General features: G+C 28.6%; 3 protein-coding genes across 3 annotated transcripts; all 3 read right to left on the bottom strand.

Moving 5' to 3' along the window:
• Positions 1-997: 997 nt before the first annotated feature.
• On the bottom strand, positions 998-3551 carry LOC119680664 (beta-1,3-galactosyltransferase 5-like). Its single transcript, XM_038093592.1, has 2 exons — positions 3192-3551; positions 998-1944 (listed from the first exon to the last, which is right to left on the bottom strand). Exons 1-2 carry the CDS (start codon positions 3502-3504, stop codon positions 1100-1102), a joined length of 1158 nt encoding a protein of 385 aa, XP_037949520.1. The 5' UTR covers positions 3505-3551; the 3' UTR covers positions 998-1099.
• A 7267-nt stretch (positions 3552-10818) lies between these two features.
• On the bottom strand, positions 10819-11925 carry LOC119674250 (lactosylceramide 1,3-N-acetyl-beta-D-glucosaminyltransferase-like). Its single transcript, XM_038085377.1, has 2 exons — positions 11703-11925; positions 10819-11648 (listed from the first exon to the last, which is right to left on the bottom strand). The coding sequence occupies exons 1-2, from the start codon at positions 11839-11841 to the stop codon at positions 10819-10821; spliced, it is 969 nt and encodes a 322-aa protein (XP_037941305.1). The 5' UTR covers positions 11842-11925.
• A 2609-nt stretch (positions 11926-14534) lies between these two features.
• Positions 14535-16827, bottom strand: LOC119681262 (electron transfer flavoprotein subunit alpha, mitochondrial-like). Its single transcript, XM_038094403.1, has 5 exons — positions 16728-16827; positions 16571-16653; positions 16359-16499; positions 15455-16289; positions 14535-15235 (listed from the first exon to the last, which is right to left on the bottom strand). Exons 2-4 carry the CDS (start codon positions 16610-16612, stop codon positions 15480-15482), a joined length of 993 nt encoding a protein of 330 aa, XP_037950331.1. The 5' UTR covers positions 16613-16653; positions 16728-16827; the 3' UTR covers positions 14535-15235; positions 15455-15479.
• Positions 16828-16933: the final 106 nt, after the last annotated feature.

Genomic DNA, 16933 nt, shown 5'->3' with positions numbered 1-16933 from the left:
CAATTTTGTTGTCAAACTTTTGTTTTGAAAGGCAGCACTCTAATAATTTCTAATAATAACCTTATAAAAATAAACAAATTTAATAATGTATATATTATATGTGAATATATATAATACGCATATTATTCATATAGGCATATGTTCAATAATTTTAATTAATAAATATAATCCTTATCATCTCTTAAAGTGTTAAAGTTAATATTGAAAATATTCTCATTACCTGAGCAGACCTGAATACAGTCGATCCAATAACATCTTTTAAGTTACTATTGAAATCGAGGCGGCTTTTTTTACTAGATGGTATTAAGACAAGGCGAGGTAAATCCCCAAGTAGTATTATAACGGGTCTTTGGCAAATGTGGTACTCAATAGCGTTTATGGTGGGGCACGCTATATAATATAAATGAAGTAAAAAAATGAAATTTATTAAATTTTTTCATTTCAATTCATAAATTTTATTGAAAAATAAAATTCTTCGGCTTTGCTTGATCAAACGTGAGTTAGTCTCCAAAGCACTTTTACTGGTCTGTGACTATTTAGATGATCCACTATAATAATAGATCCGTTAAATTCTGATAATAAGTTATTTAAATGATTTTATAGAAGTAGCTTTTAAAGCCCAGCATATCTTTCTATCTGAATATATATTGCATTTTATTTGAGGGAGTCATATTCTTAATTAGTGTGTGCTTTCACGGAATCGTATAGCGTTAGCGTTCTGTCCTTGATATACTTTTGCACACTCTTGATTCTCAAGTCTCTGTGTATTTCTTAATTTCTCATGTACTATAGAGCTTTTAACATATGTCTCAGGACAATATTCTGATAAATTTGCAGTTTTCTAATGGTGTATTTCCATAAGTAACACAGCCATAAAATAATTTAGGTCTAAAACGTGCGAACAAACTGCACTAAGAATATGGAATAAAAATTAACGAAAATTACTAAAGAACACACGCGTAAAAACATTCGCATTAGAAAAAAAAAACATTTGTCGTAGTCTTAAATTATCATTTATTTTAATAAGAATATATACAAAATATATAGAATTTGTCAAACTTAACATTATAATTTGTTGCATTTGAAGATAGTGAGATTATTATTCTTTACATGTAAGCACTACAGATTTATTAGCCGGTCGAGGAATACATCCATCGTAATAACACTTCTCTATTGCGTTCTGATATTTCAGCAAAAATTCCGGTTCATTACCATTTGGACCAATTTTATAGTCACAGTTGTAATTGTATTTTTTTGCATCATCAACACAACACTGAAGTTGTACTTTCTTATAAGTGAGTAAGTGATTTAACGACTGCAGATGTATATGCAGACGATGTCTTACTATACCGGTAACCCAAACATCATCAATCCAAAATACTGGTGTACTATGAGCTTCTTGTGCTATACGTTTTGCTGTCAATGGATTCGTTACATAAAACCAACCAGACAAGTAATAAGGGTAAACACTTCCTGGAAAATCTTTTAGAGAGACATACCATTTACTTTTTTCATCTCGTACCGGTGGACCAGAGGAGAATATTACACCTGATAATAGTTTACCAGATGTAGCAAGTTGCGACTGTTTTAGCAATAATTCATTTAAGTAATTACGCGTGTAATATATGTCATAGATAATATCATCATCAATTTTAATAACGAATTTAGCATTTTCACACTCACTGCCTGCCCATCGTAGACCCATAACATGCTTATATGTTAAATTGTGATAATTATCCACAAAGTTACCCTGTACCAAGTCACCAAAACGATTATGTTCTCTTTCCAAAGATTCTTGGGTTATAGCGCGTTCTGTTGGTGGTATCTTGGCTAGCAAAAATATTCGTCGAAATCCTAGTTCTTCAAGTTTGCATTGTGGCATAGATTGACGATGAGCCATACGTAGGTCGGTATGTGCTGAGTAAGATGTGACAACAATGATAGCTGTAAAAGATGTCAAATTTTTGAAATTTGAATATTTTGATATACAGGTTATAGTATAAGATAGATATATAAGTATAAGATAGTGTGGGATATAAATATAAATAAGTATATATATGTGAAAAGCATAATATTATATATGTATATAATATATATAGATATATAATATGTATAATATCCAAAATTGATCAAAAATTTAATAGAATTTCATTTTAATTTACTGTTAATAATGACAAAAGGTATATAGGAATTTGATTATGGTTGTAACGCGAGGAAGATGTTGGGGTCTATACATATCTTTAACCAGAATGCAAAGATTAATTGGTTTTGCTATATTTATTTGCTTGTTTTAAAGTTGATTCTTGAAAGTTGATCCTTGCTAAGTAGTTCAGTACTTTTAACTGAATTATATCTATATGTTATGTGTAGACTTTTGGATCCTTAGGGATGCCAGTTAAAAACATTGTTGATAAAGTTGTAGTTCTATTAAGAATTGCTTGACCACAATGTGTGCGAATTCAATTGTTATCAATGGTGAGACCGCATTGTATGTTTTCTTTACCATTATATACACTTCGTTTTGGTTCTCTTTGTGGAAACCAGAAAATTGCGAATTTAAGATTAGCGATCGCTAACTACGGATATTTTAGAAAAAATCTTACATAAGATTATTTTGTGAGATGTAGCAGATCCAGCAGAACAACTTTGTCCCATTAAGGAATTTGGAAAGCATAAATTACTATATCAAAAGCTTAAAAGGCATTTTAACCCACTAAAATCACTACCCAGGAATTAATTGTGAAGTGATTTCGATCAAGTGAAACTCAAAGAGCCCGTAGCTGAAATCCCATTCTGCTAATTACAGGCTGTTAGCAGATGACATTACGATTGTTATTAAGTACGGTAATTTTGTTCTACGACCTAGAGATCTATTTCTGCCCGTTCACGGATGCAGTGTGTTCTTCTTAGTTCAATTTCTTCCATAAATTATAATATTAATATACCTTTCCACTTATATATACTTGTATATTATACACTTTTTTCTTTATCTAATATGAGATGCCCATTTAGGTTTTTCGTTAATGTATATAAATTTAAAAATATATTGAATTGAAGTTTTTATGCAAATTTAATATCAAGTTGTCTAGACCCCATTGAAATGTAAAATCTTCTAGAAAACAAGTGTATACAGTGGTGCGAAAAAATATATATGTACATACTTGATTCTTTACACGTAATTAAAAACTTACCTAGAAATTGTTTTCTATCTTTTCGACATTTATTGGAATTCAATAAATATCGGAAATTTGTTAGATTCATTAAATAGCTATAGTTGACACGTTGTCTGAAGTCTTCATAATCAAAGTCATATTCTGCCAGCTTATATTCCTGGTGATGTGTGTTGTTTGAACGTAAGAGTGATCTTAGATGTTGTGATTCTTTATACAAATTTATATCATTTGTTGTAAAGTGAAAAATGATGATTAGAAATAAACCGCAGACAAATGAGAGGATTAGTAATTTGATCAATAATTGTCTGTGAAATAAGCCCTTCACGCTCATTATACTGAAAATATAAAATATAAAATAAATTATATATTATAATCTGTTATCGGAACTTTATATATTGATATATGAAAAATTACAAAAAATTACAAATTTGATTGATTGATTGATAGAATTAGATACCTGGTGAGTTGTATTAATGTATAGGTAGTCTTTACACGGTCACTCTTGACCCTACAGATTAGTTACTTTTCTTCTTTATGCATATGATATTGAATTTGCAAAATGGACATTGTTTAAAAAACTTTCTTCAGATAAAATGGTATATGTAGGTATAGATCGTTACTATTTTTAATTATAATAATTTATACAAATATATAATAATTTTGTTATTTGTTATGTATTTTTTATTTTTTTTTCTTTTTTTTTTTTTAATTTTAAGAGAAAACCTTTCTTGTAATAGTTCTGGTATTACATGTGGTATTACACATGTAATACCACAAGTTTAAGGTTATGACCTTACATATAAAATAAGTAGACTGATAAACTAGTAACACCTGAGGTAATACACGTAATGCCACAAGTTTTATGTTATGACCCTGGCATATAATATGTTACTAAAGCAACTAAATGTTGACTATTTTAGATAATTCTATTATCAAATAACACCTTTGCAGAATCTGGTATAAAAGATGTTCAAATATTTTAATCTTTCCCTTTACTAATACAATATTTAACATTAACAAAAAAAGCGTGCAGTACAACCAAATAGTTTATAATATGGTGATGGATAAACAAACAAAGATCTTTTTTATTACCAGATGGATCAAATAGCTAACAGTAAATAAAAATAGAGGCTTAAAATAACTCATAGTTTTTTAGTTTACTTTCAATTAGAAAAATAATGGAAATTCAAATATCATAAGCATTGCTTATGGAGCCAATGTTAAACTATATTTATTCAACAGTTCTTCCCACACTTGTTAAACAAAGCTTGATATTAGATCCACTTTTCAGTACAACATACATACATACTTTTGTGTAATATTTTGAAATCATCTTCAAAACAACTGAAAACATTTGTAGGAAAAAATTATTGGTGAACCCATGGGTGAAGTACGTTTCCGGTTTAATTTAGTGAAACATACAGATGTATATTCTCAAATTAAGTAATTTATTCATGCTGATTAAATATATGATCTTTATGATTTTAGAAGCTGATGGCTTCAATGATCTGCAAAGTTGCTTTCAACACGATTCAAATATTCTGAGAAACCTCAGAGTTTACTTAGGTAAAGTATTGAAAATGTGTATAAATGTAGATATTAAGTATTGCATTGTACTATTGTAATAGTTGGAGGTTCTATGCTTCATGAGAAGAAGAGAACTGCAGTAAGTTAGTAAGTAATTGTAAAAAATAATTCGCTAATGTTAAATAAAAGTTGGCAATTATCAATTACATATAACTTTCTAAAATATCAGAGAGATTCAAATTTTCGAGAGATTGAAATTCAGAGTCAGAGTCAGAGACACTCAAATTCGACAGAGTACGAGGTCAACATACATTTAACTTTCTAAAATATCAGAGAGACTCAAATTTTCAAGAGACTGAAATTCAGAGTCAGAGTCAGAGACACTGAAATTCGACAGAGTACGAGATCAACCTTTGGTACTTGCAGTCTCAAAAAATTATTTACGAATAATAAAATATAAGAAATAATTCTAAGACCACTAAAGATGGGTATACGGCAATACTCAAAGCAGCTATGGTATGGTCAGCCAAATATTCAATTAATTAAAAAAATAATAAAAAAATTTTTGTTGTTGTAATTTCACTACTATTCACTACTACTATTGGAAAAAAATAGTTTAAATTAAGAATTTAGTTTTTTTTGTATAATTTTTTATATATATTATAATTTTTACAATTGAACAAAAAAGGTTTTATAATCTATATAAAATTATTTTATTGTATATATTGCAATACATATGATATTGTGTGCCTATTATATTCAATTTTATTTAATCATATATGAAAATTTTTAAAAATAAAATTTATACAGAATAATCATACATACAAGACCCGCCAAAACTTGTAGTAACTACATAACATAGTTCACAAGTTATATTTGTACTCAGTCAATATTTGAACTTCTGGTATGTATGTCAAAATTGTATATAAGTCTATTAACAGCAGAATTAATAGCCGGATTAATGCAATAAAAATGTGTGTTTCTAAGAAATATTTGTTTTAAACAATTTTCGTATTTGTAGAGTCAATATTTGAACTTCTGGAATTGTAGTCCGTAAGTATATTGGAGACGTGTCTATTTATATTAATTTTTTATAAACTATTTTAATATAGATTTTCTATTAAAAATCAATTTAACTTTACTTAACATGTTTTGCTATGGAAATTTAGTAATGATTGGGGTTGTCCTAAGACACATCTGTCTTAAGACACATCTACATCTACAACACCTTCTTTTGGTTGGCATATAAAAGATAAGATAATTTTTGAAAAAAATTTCTATGAAGGTTGGTAGTTAATATTAAAAATAATTTCAAAAGAAACATTTGAAACAAAATCGGTATATAGTCTCCTTCGATGAAGGGAAGAATGTAACACAAACTTGAGAAAAGATGTGGGTTATTTATGCTACAGGCATAAACACAATCTAACGCATTCGTAACGGAGATGCGAGTGAGTTAGTGAGTTACTTTTTAAAGGATCGATTAAAGGATCAGTTATTACAGATATTCTTAAAGAACATCTTATGCTTTATTAAATATCCTAAATGTTTTGAATACTTCATATGTTAAACCTTTGCAAAAACTACATGCCTCAAACGAGAACAAGCTCAAGTTGCTTATATGGAACATATCCATTATGATACATTAATAACAATGTTTTAATGACTATTATAAAATATATAGAACAATTTGGTTTTTAAATTTGAATAAAAAAATATATAAATTATAATATCAGCCTAGTATTATATCACCATATTAATTAAATAAGGATGCTAACTTTCTAGCGGTACAAATAGTCCTAACCATTCAGTCTAATAATCTAGAAATTATTTATTATTTTGTTGTTTAAGGTTTTAATTAACCTCGTCCAAGCCATGTGCTTCAACTCCCAAAAATTATCTTAAGCTATATTTCGATGAGCGGTATTTAGATGTCCTCATCTTCGTCCTTTACAACGATGGCTCTCGTGACCCTGGTCACAGAAACTACCACTAGTCCATCGTTCGCATTCGCGCAATAACCCTACCTCTCCACCTACTCTTCATCTACCTGCACCATGCCCATGTTTTCTGGCTTAGATAAAACAACTCCACTAAGTATTAAGCCTCTTGCTCTTGCATAAAACAAGAGGTATTCTATATACAATATTATGGTCAATTCTGTTTACAACAGTAAGTTTGCTGGTGAAAGAGACACCCGAATAAATAGGTGTAATGCTACAGCTTAGACTTAATTAATACCAAATTTAAACAATTTCCAAACACATTCTTCTATATATCTCCAATATACAAATCAATTAAGTTCTTCTCTTTATTACTTCTTAATCTGTTTGTAAAATATCTTTAAAACATTTTTTAACTTACTCTTCTATATATGTATTTTAATAAGTATTAAAAGTATAAATAATGCCCTAAAAATGTGTACTAACTTATCAATACAAAATATGAGGAACACAACAGCTTACAATAAGTTCATCGCACGTGTCAGACGTGCCCCATTACAATATCGTTTACTTCTCTTATTAGATAAAAAGTTGTAATTGCTGTGCCCTTTTTATCGATTATTTATGACTGAACATGTAATGGGCATTAATAATAACGGTTAGAGATATGAAAATGAGATACTTAACTTGTCTTATATTATGTTTTGTATGTTTATATTATGTATTTTATTCCGTTAAGTAAAATATCTTCAAATGAAAGCACATACTTCAAATGTTGTTCTAGAAAGTGGTTATTCCCTAAGAGCGTTTATATATAGCAACCTTCAATATAGAAATCAGGCTAATACTTGTGTTTATTGGGTGTCCAATGAATATATGTTCAATTCAATTCAATGTATATATAAATATATGAGTGCCCAATTCCTAAGCCAATCTTACGTTTATCAAACCTCTTCTCAAAGGAAGGAAGAAAGGTTACAATGCAAATATATGGATGCCCTACTATTTAATCATTCTATAACTTTTCTAATTTAGATAACAACTTAGAGCTTACGTTCATCTATTCTCTTCTCGAAGGAAGGAAGGAAGAAAGGTTACTATGCATGTATATGGGTGCCCAATTCTTAAATCACTCTATAAATTTTCCAATTTAGATATTAATTAAGAGCTTACGTTCATCAATCCTCTTCTCGAAGGAATGAAGAAAGGTTACAATGCATATATCCTTAAATCCAATCCTTAAATCACTCTAAAACTTTGCTAATTTAAATATCAATTAAGAGTTTACGTTCATCAATCCTCTTCTCGAATGAAGAAAGAAAGGTTACAATGCATTTAGTAACTAAAATGATTTTTTTTCTAATTGAGTAACATCCACTTTATTTCACTTTCCTATCTACTCTATTTTTATTCCATTTAGTTCTTTATTATTATCTAGTTCTAAAAAAAAAAGTTTTAAAAGGTTAAGATTTAAAAATTTGAAAGGTTTGATTTAATTTATAAATACATAATTCCATAATAAACAATAAGCAATAGTATTCGATTATTATCAGTTTAACTAATGAAGAGATATGAAATGAGCTATAAAGTAATAATAAAATTAATTAATTAAAATTAATTAAAAAGCCTTTTAGTAAAGTTTCGATTTTTTAAGTAGTTATGCACTCTAAGAATACACTGCGAACATGATTTACAGGTATTGTGAAGAAGCAGACCCGATCTAGCTATATGTCGTGACATAATCCGGCATCCTGTGAGAGCCGACACTATTTTGAATAACTTTAGCTATATACTTTGAGAATGCACTGGTAATAACAACGTTTATTTTTACTAAATTATTTTTACTACTACTTTTACTTTTACTACTTGAAGAACCGATATTTAAACAATAGTTATTAGAAAGTATATAAAAAAGGAGTTGAAATATAAAATTATATCGAATAGATGAATTTTTTCGTACTTACTTTTTCATATTTAATTAATTGTTTTAATTTTTATTAATTATTTTATTTTAATTATCTTAAAATCTTAACTTTATTCTTTAATAGCTTATCACTTATTTTGGTATCAAAAATGATCTTTGTATGTTTTAGGACAATACTGTATATTGTGTTAGAAATACAATTATTTTATTAATATATTTATTTTAGCAGATAATATTTATTGAATAGCCTAATTTGGGAACACCGAAGAACTGAATCACTTCACGTCTTATATAAAACTGTCTGCAGTATTATTCAAAAATGTTTATTATGTTAAGTAGATATATTTCTTATGCAAATGCAGGTGTTTTGCTATAACGACTATACTATATAGCGGTGTGTAAAGAAATACTACTAAGATGTAGAGAACATTGTATTTTAAACGTAGTACCTTCTATTAAATTTTGGCACACATAGATAAGTTCTTTCATTTTACATATATAAACATTTATATAGAGATATCATAGCAATTTGTAGAAAAATATAGTTCTGAGGAGTAATAAAGATTAATGTTGTTTGATATAAAAAATAAGATATAATTTAGCCACAATTGCGGAAGAAATTCTAAAATATTGTAGTTAAATATATAAGAAAATAAATAAATAATTTTCTCAACTTGTAATTATTTAGATATTATTTTTTAATTATTTAAAAATCATTTAAAAGAATTTATAATTTATGACAAAAGAAGTTTAATCTTTATTTGAAGTACATAAAGCCATTTGAAGGTACTGATACAATACCGGTAGTAGTTAAATTAACAACAGAAATACTCAAGATTAGCGCTTATCAATGAACCTAGAAATAATTAACCATATCTATTCTAACAGTACACGCATCGCACATCGTCAATAAACCTCTATATCACACAATAGAAACATAGAAACAGCTTCTATGAATGAAATTCTATTTGATATCCATAAGACTGACACACACGCAGTCTCATAGTCGTTATTCTCACGATGTGTTGAGAACAAAGAAATTAATAAACATTAATTTGAAGTTCCTATAGAATGTATAGAAACTTATGTATTAGATATATAGATTAATAATGTTTTTAATATAGGAACTATATAGTATACAGCTATATAGGAACTTATATATTAGATATATAAAGATTTACAATAATATTTTTTTATATATTTTATATCCGGTTACAGGTCACCCTTTTATTAAAATTAAAATCAAACGTTTGTTTAATATATTCTATATTTCGACTCGCCTTGAGAGTCATCATCAGGATCAGAATCTAAAATTAATAAACATAAATTGATATTAATAAAATCTATATCGAAACCTCATATTCTTGATTCTGTTGTCTATATTGCATAAATTCAAAATTTAATATAGATTTAATTGGAACTAATAAAAATACATTTTCAAGAATGAACATATGTAATATAAAATTTTGAAGACATTTATTTAATTATCTAAATCAATCTAATCAATATTAGAAATTATTTTTCTTAAACTAAATAAACTATAACCTAACCTAAATCCAGAAAGACCGAATGCCATTCGGCATTTGTAGGTATATATTGAATATACAAGCATAGCAGTTAATAATAGCAATAAATATTAATTTAAACAATTAGATATAGGCAAACAAATGTCCACAGATGACTTTAAATCCCTCAAACGTAATTTAACTACTCGCATAAATGTTTTAAATAATAGGAGTGTTATACTAATACTTATTAAATATATATGGAGTAGTGCTCACTTTTCTATCTAACTCACGTGGTTTGAACTCTCAAGCATTCCAAATATTTTCTAGGTAGAAAAAGTCATAACTTATCTGAGGATGCAAAGAAATTCTAACAATAAAATATTTACCATATCGAAGAGTTACACCAAGCTGAAGTCTTTATGGCAAGCTTAATCTATTTCAGAAATAGAATGCAAAACAGTCACACTTCTGAAATGGTGGGTCTGATACAGTTCATAGTTTAAGATTTCTTCTTTAGGTTTCCGGTGTTTAGGAAATTTTTAGTTAATACGAAATAAGTAAGATAGTCTAACTGGATATCAAAGCAAAATATTGAAAATAGCTGACAAACGTTAGTGATGTTACAAATCATTCAATTGCCAATACTGTTAACTGAGATATATATTAAGAAGAAAGTAAATAGTTATCGTATTTTTTATTTTTATCATATTTATTTTTATAACTAAAAATTATTATTTAAAAACCTAAGCATTAGGAGTAATCGCAGCAGGTCGCTGCTTACACTTGCCTTCAGAACATATTTTCATATAATTTTGATATATATACAAGAAATTAGGTTCCTTATTATTGGGACCCACTTTATAATCACAGAAATATTGAAACTCCTTCACGTCTTCAATGCACCTTTTTAATTGTGAATTCTTATAAGTAAACCAACTGTATATAGTTTGTAGAGGTATCTGAAGACGTTCGCGCACAATACCAGTCATCCAAATATCATCAATCCAAAAGAATGGAGTCTGTATGGCTTCTTTTGCTAATCGAGCTGCAGTCAATGGATTCGTTATATAAAACCAACCAGCAACATAGAGTGGATAAGAATCTTTTGCATATTCATCATGTGTAACGTACCACTTAAATTTGGTATTTCGAGATGCTTTATTAGTAAGTACTTGACCAATTAACAATTCATCAGATATCGCAAGTTTCAAACTTATCCGAAAAAAGTTTTTTAGATAGTTTATTATATAGTATATATCATAAACAACATCATCATCCATATTAATGATAAATTTAGCATTTTTGCATTCAGAAGATGTCCAATCTAGACCCATCCACATTTTATAGCTTAAATTCTGATAGGTATCTTGAAAACTGCCCTGTACTAAATCACCGTAAGTATCGTGTTCAAGTTGTAGGGTTGTCTGATTAATGTTACTCATCATAGGTGCAACTTCACCGAGTAAAAATATACGTTGTAAGCCTAAATTTGCTAGTTCTTTTTGTGATTTAGATTGACGATGAGACATACGTTTCATCGTGTTATTTGCAGCTGATTTTATCATAATTATAGCTGAAAAATGAAATAGGTATTATATTTTCTAACTGTTACCCAGAAAAGACTTACCTAGAAACTCTTTTTTGTATTTTTGACAGTGGTTTGATTGTAGTAGGTACTGCAAACTCGTAAGATTGACTGGTTTAGGTGTATAGTTGGTAATATTGGCAGATATTCTCTTTGAATCAATTAGGTATAATGACTTCATTTTATACTGATTTGAAATTTGATTGATTACTGTAGTTAATAAGTAAACTATACAGTAAAGAATAACTCCATTACAAATAGTTATTAACAATAATTTAATTGATAAATATTTGTAAGTCTGCATGATCTGTAATGAGAAATATTATTGTATTAGTTTTTATAATTAAATCAGATTTATATTGAACTTCTCCATATATAAATACAAGAGAACAACATTATAAATTGAATTCAAGGTGGAAGAGAGATATAGCTTATAATCCTTGCGCAAGTTAATGGGATAATAAGTCCACAGATATAAATTTTTTGATATAGTAATATTCTAAAGATAAGTTTCACAAAAATATTACATTCAAGATAGAGCTAAACGAACTTTGTAAATAGACAACTTATTTCAAACTGAGTATAAGTAACACTGAAACTAATTCTAGTTAGAAATTTTAATTTATTTAGTTTGTATGAAAACATATTCTTTTCATTTTCAATGTAGTTTTATTGTATATTGAGCTAAATGCAATTTTTCTACTTTGAAATTTTTATTCACAGAGTAGTTTTTTTTTAGCTCGAACCGAACAAAAATCAATCTGTATAATCATGTTATTCAAATTGTGAAAAATAGACTTCTCCAGTTATAAATTTTCTGAAGGATTTAAGGGATTTAAAAAAGCGAATAGAAAAAGTTCAACACCTTGTACGTTTTATAGTAATTGTCTCTATAATACTTTTTTCTCAATCGCTCTATCACTCTTTTTTTTCTCAATTTCTTTCTCTCTATTTTAACCTCTCTCTCCTCATATATTCATATGTGCACATGTACTTTCTTTTTATGCATTTCCTTTCTTTTCTTTTCTCACTAGAAGATAGGTTTTCAAGATATCTATCGGAATTGAAGCTATAAAACGTGGATGGGTTTACATTGGACAATTTCTGAATTCAAAAGTGCTAAATTTATTATCAATATGGATAATGACATTATATATTACATATACTATATATTTAACTATTTTAAAAATTGTTGAAGAATAGTTCAGTATTTCCCACATCTGATGAGTTGATACTCGCTCACTCTTTCTGAAATCCTGAACATAAATGGTACATTTTACGTAATGAATATGTAAAAGATTTTGATCGACTCTGGAAAATTCTAGTTCTGCTTCAGATATAGCGCGTCGGTGAGACATTCGTGTTTCTATATTTTTAACAGCTGAAGTTATTATTATTATAGCTGGAAAGCGTAAGAGCTATTAAGTTCTATAAATTATATAAAAGACTTACCCAGAAACTCTTGCTCGTATATTTCGCAGTAGTTAAACTTCTGAATGTGTATGAACGCCTTGGTCAGAAGTATAGTTCATAATACCGGCAGATATAGTTTTTAAACCGATTAAATTCATTGATTTTATTTGGTAATCGGTTATCTTTGTTATTTGATATACTGTATAGAATAAACTAACTATATTGCATATAGTTATTAATATTAATATGGTACTCAGATGTGTGTATGTGTGCATGATCTAAAGGAATTATATATTTTAACTAACTATATTGCATATAGTTATTAATATTAATATGGTACTCAGATGTGTGTATGTGTGCATGATCTAAAGGAAAAATATATTTTATAATTTAATTAAATATTAATTTTTATTTAAATAACTGTCTATATATATATTTTTTAAAATTTTTAAACATAATGTTAAACATCATATCTGAACTGGGAGAAAGTATGCTTTACAGATGCTTGGAAAAACTATAAAATTTACGATATGTACCTAATCAAAAGATATATATGAATTTCATAGAATTCTTTCATAAAGCGGTATTTTTAAACGTACTAAACAAAAATTTTAAAAATTATTCACTTCTGACAACTTATCTCAAGCTGTATATTTGCAAAACTGACATAATGATCGATAAGAACATATTAGATATATTTGCTCTGCTAATATAAAAGTTGACTTTCTTCTAATTTGTGTGTTTTGTGCTATTTGAACAAATGTGCAATATTGAGAAAACCGTAAAAAGAATGCAAATAGATAGATCCATAAATAATTTTCAGATACTTTATCAGCAACGTGTATACATTAAAAATATCTAAACTAGTCCAACTTAACAGGAATATAGTTTAGTATGTATTTGCAAAGTGTATAAAATATTATGTGTGATTAAATATATAAAATATCATATGAATTCATCATATCATACAACAGATGTTCTCCACAATCTCGTTATGACTTCTATCCGTCGCGCAACGTCTTCATTTGATTAGACATTTGATTTTTAATGTAGAAACGCAAGAACGAAAATCATTGCTTTTGCCCTGAGCTAGAAAGGTAATATTCTGATGACTACAACTTGTGAGAAGAACTGTGATGTTATTTAGAGTTAATTTCAAACTGTTTAACAAATGATCCAAATCGAATTTTATTAAGAGAAATCCAAATTTTATGCCCAATGTACGATTAAACAATACTAGTTGACTACACTCGTTGTATTTCTACGGTATTGAATACAGGAGCCAGTGATTGTACCTTAATGGGGCGAAATACTATAGCGACGCATTCACCCAACGTCATTTTTGAGGTTTCTACTCACTGTAATCAGTGCCGGCTACTGTAGTTTAATCTTACGTTGACAGTTACTCAACAAGATAGAATCAGCATTATTTATATTAAATAAATAATCTCAATTTCAATATATTAGAACCCTTAGACAATTTTATTAAGAGTATTTTAAACATAAGTAACAAAAGTAGCACTATAAAAAAGCATTAACTTGTTCTATTATAGCACTTTTTTTAATTTTCTTATATGATAAAAAACTTCGTTAGAGATGAATGAATTGGATTCTAAGCATAAGTAGTTAAACTAATAAAAGTATCAATTTAGGGATATATTATCCCTACAGTTTGCTACAAAACATCAATATTTCTTTAAAAAATTCATTAGTAAACTCGACTTTAGTGTTGTTGTTGTAAATCGCGAAGATCTGTCAAGCAGATTACATGAAAGGAATAACAAATACGTGGACAGATGGACTATGATGCGGGAGATGTTGGTAGTATGAGAATGAAGAGATTGATTACGAACAAGATTGGATTGGGGATAGGACGGATTTTAATTGAAGTCAAACTTCAAATAAGTTCGGAGAAACCCAGGTGGAGAGACCAAGTCTTTTCAATGGAGCGGGTGCAAAAGAATCTCGGCTTTTCCATATTCAGGATAGTTGGAGGCTGTAAGTATAAACTTCATCCCAATTAATTTAGCGTCTTCACTTTCATAAGATTTGTTTGTTCAAAAGCGAAGTCTAGCAAATGTATATACCAGCTTCTTTTATTTTGCATTTGCCTAAAACTATGCAATAACATTTCTGAAGTACTCGCGAAACTGTGTAATTACCTGCAACACAACAAAAAATACATCTTTTACACTACACATACATTTTTTATTTAGAGTTCTTATTAAAATCTTTAATTTTGATTTAAATGAAAAATAAAGCAAAATATATTAGAAAAATAAGAATGTAAAATATAATCTGTTATAATAAACCAATTCGAAAATAAAAAAGGATATTACACTTATATAAATGCACATTGTTTGAAGTCATAGCAGAGTTACCTCCAACTTATAATCTTTAATAGCTTCACAGTTTCTGCGTGATTTCTGGCACAGCTTTGAATAAATCAGCAACTAAGCCTACATCAGCTACTTGAAATATGGGTGCTTCTGGATCTTTATTAATAGCAACAATAGTCTTTGAATCCTTCATACCAGCTAAATGTTGAATGGCACCTGATATACCAACGGCTACATATAATTCAGGTGCAACAATTTTGCCAGTCTGTCCAATTTGTAAATCATTCGGTACATAGCCAGCATCTACGGCTGCACGTGAAGCACCGACGGCCGCGCCAAATTTATCAGCTAAATCGTAAAGCAATTTAAAGTTTTCACCATTCTTTAAGCCACGTCCACCCGATATGATTACTTTGGCAGCTGTTAATTCTGGGCGATCTGATTTAGTTAGCTCTTGTGAAACAAATTCACTTAGTCTGCTAGCATAATCACCAGATGGTGCTTGTTCAACGGCACCACTTCCACCGGTAGCAGCAGCAGGCGGAAAATTGGTACCACGCACAGTTATAACTTTAACTGGATCCTTTGCACGTAAAGTTAAAATGGCATTGCCCGCGTAAATAGTGCGTACAAATGTGTCTTCTGACTTAACATCAATTATTTCCGATATAGGTGAAACATCCAATTTTGCAGCTACTCGTGGCAAAACATTTTTACCAAATGCTGTAGCACCAGCTAAAATATGTGTGAATTTGAATTGTGTTTGTGCTGCCAGCACAAGTGACGTTATTGACTCCGCAGTAAAACCTTTGAATGCAGCATTTTCAGCAACTAACACTTTAGCTACACCATCGACTTTTGACACAGCTTCAGAAGCCTAATTAAAAAAAAATCACTTATCATCATTAATATTAATAATATTGATTATATAATTATTTATACATACTGGACCACATTTAGTGCCTGCAACAAGTACTGTGACGTCACCACCGATCTTTTTCGCTGCTGAGATTGTATTTAATGTAATTGGATTGAGTACTTCATTATTATGTTCTGCGACAACTAAGGTACTCTTGCAGCGTTGCAACTGTTATATAAATAAACATAAAATAAATTAATATATTTGGCATTTCAAGTGCACGAGATAATAAAACTCACAATATTGCTGCGTATTAAATTTTTCGCACTAGAACTGAACATTTTATTAGCAGAAATTTTTAATTCCAACCACCTTCAAAAGACTGCAAAAATATATAAAATCGTTATTTTATTAATTTAATTAATTAAATAATAATTGATAAATTACTTGACTTACCCAACAGTCTGTGATCGACACGAAAGTCCAAAAGTCACTTTAAAAATCTGACAGCTGCTCGAATGTTGAATTCGTTTTTCGTGGTGAGTTTCTGATCATACAGGCATACTATCCATATACATTACATATTATTAGTAATAATAATTAATAATAATAATTAGTAATAATTTATTACTAAACACTGATATACGATAGAATAAAAATAT

This window comes from Teleopsis dalmanni, chromosome 2 (genome assembly GCF_002237135.1).
Source record: "Teleopsis dalmanni isolate 2A chromosome 2, ASM223713v2, whole genome shotgun sequence".
NCBI classification, from domain to species: domain Eukaryota; kingdom Metazoa; phylum Arthropoda; class Insecta; order Diptera; family Diopsidae; genus Teleopsis; species Teleopsis dalmanni.
This window is presented reverse-complemented; position numbering and strand designations above follow the sequence as displayed.

Bases quoted from the DNA above. Each gene is read 5' to 3' on its own strand.
- LOC119674250 (XM_038085377.1), bottom strand. From the start codon at position 11,841: ATGAAGTCATTATACCTAATTGATTCAAAGAGAATATCTGCCAATATT. The intron at 11,649-11,702 runs GTAAGTCTTTTC...TTCATTTTTCAG, and splicing joins ATACAAAAAAGAGTTTCTAG to CTATAATTATGATAAAATCA.
- LOC119680664 (XM_038093592.1), bottom strand. From the start codon at position 3,504: ATGAGCGTGAAGGGCTTATTTCACAGACAATTATTGATCAAATTACTA. The intron at 1,945-3,191 runs GTAAGTTTTTAA...CATCTTTTACAG, and splicing joins AGATAGAAAACAATTTCTAG to CTATCATTGTTGTCACATCT.
- LOC119681262 (XM_038094403.1), bottom strand. From the start codon at position 16,612: ATGTTCAGTTCTAGTGCGAAAAATTTAATACGCAGCAATATT. The intron at 16,500-16,570 runs GTGAGTTTTATT...TTTATATAACAG, and splicing joins ATTTAATACGCAGCAATATT to TTGCAACGCTGCAAGAGTAC. The intron at 16,290-16,358 runs GTATGTATAAAT...TTTTTTAATTAG, and splicing joins CAGGCACTAAATGTGGTCCA to GCTTCTGAAGCTGTGTCAAA.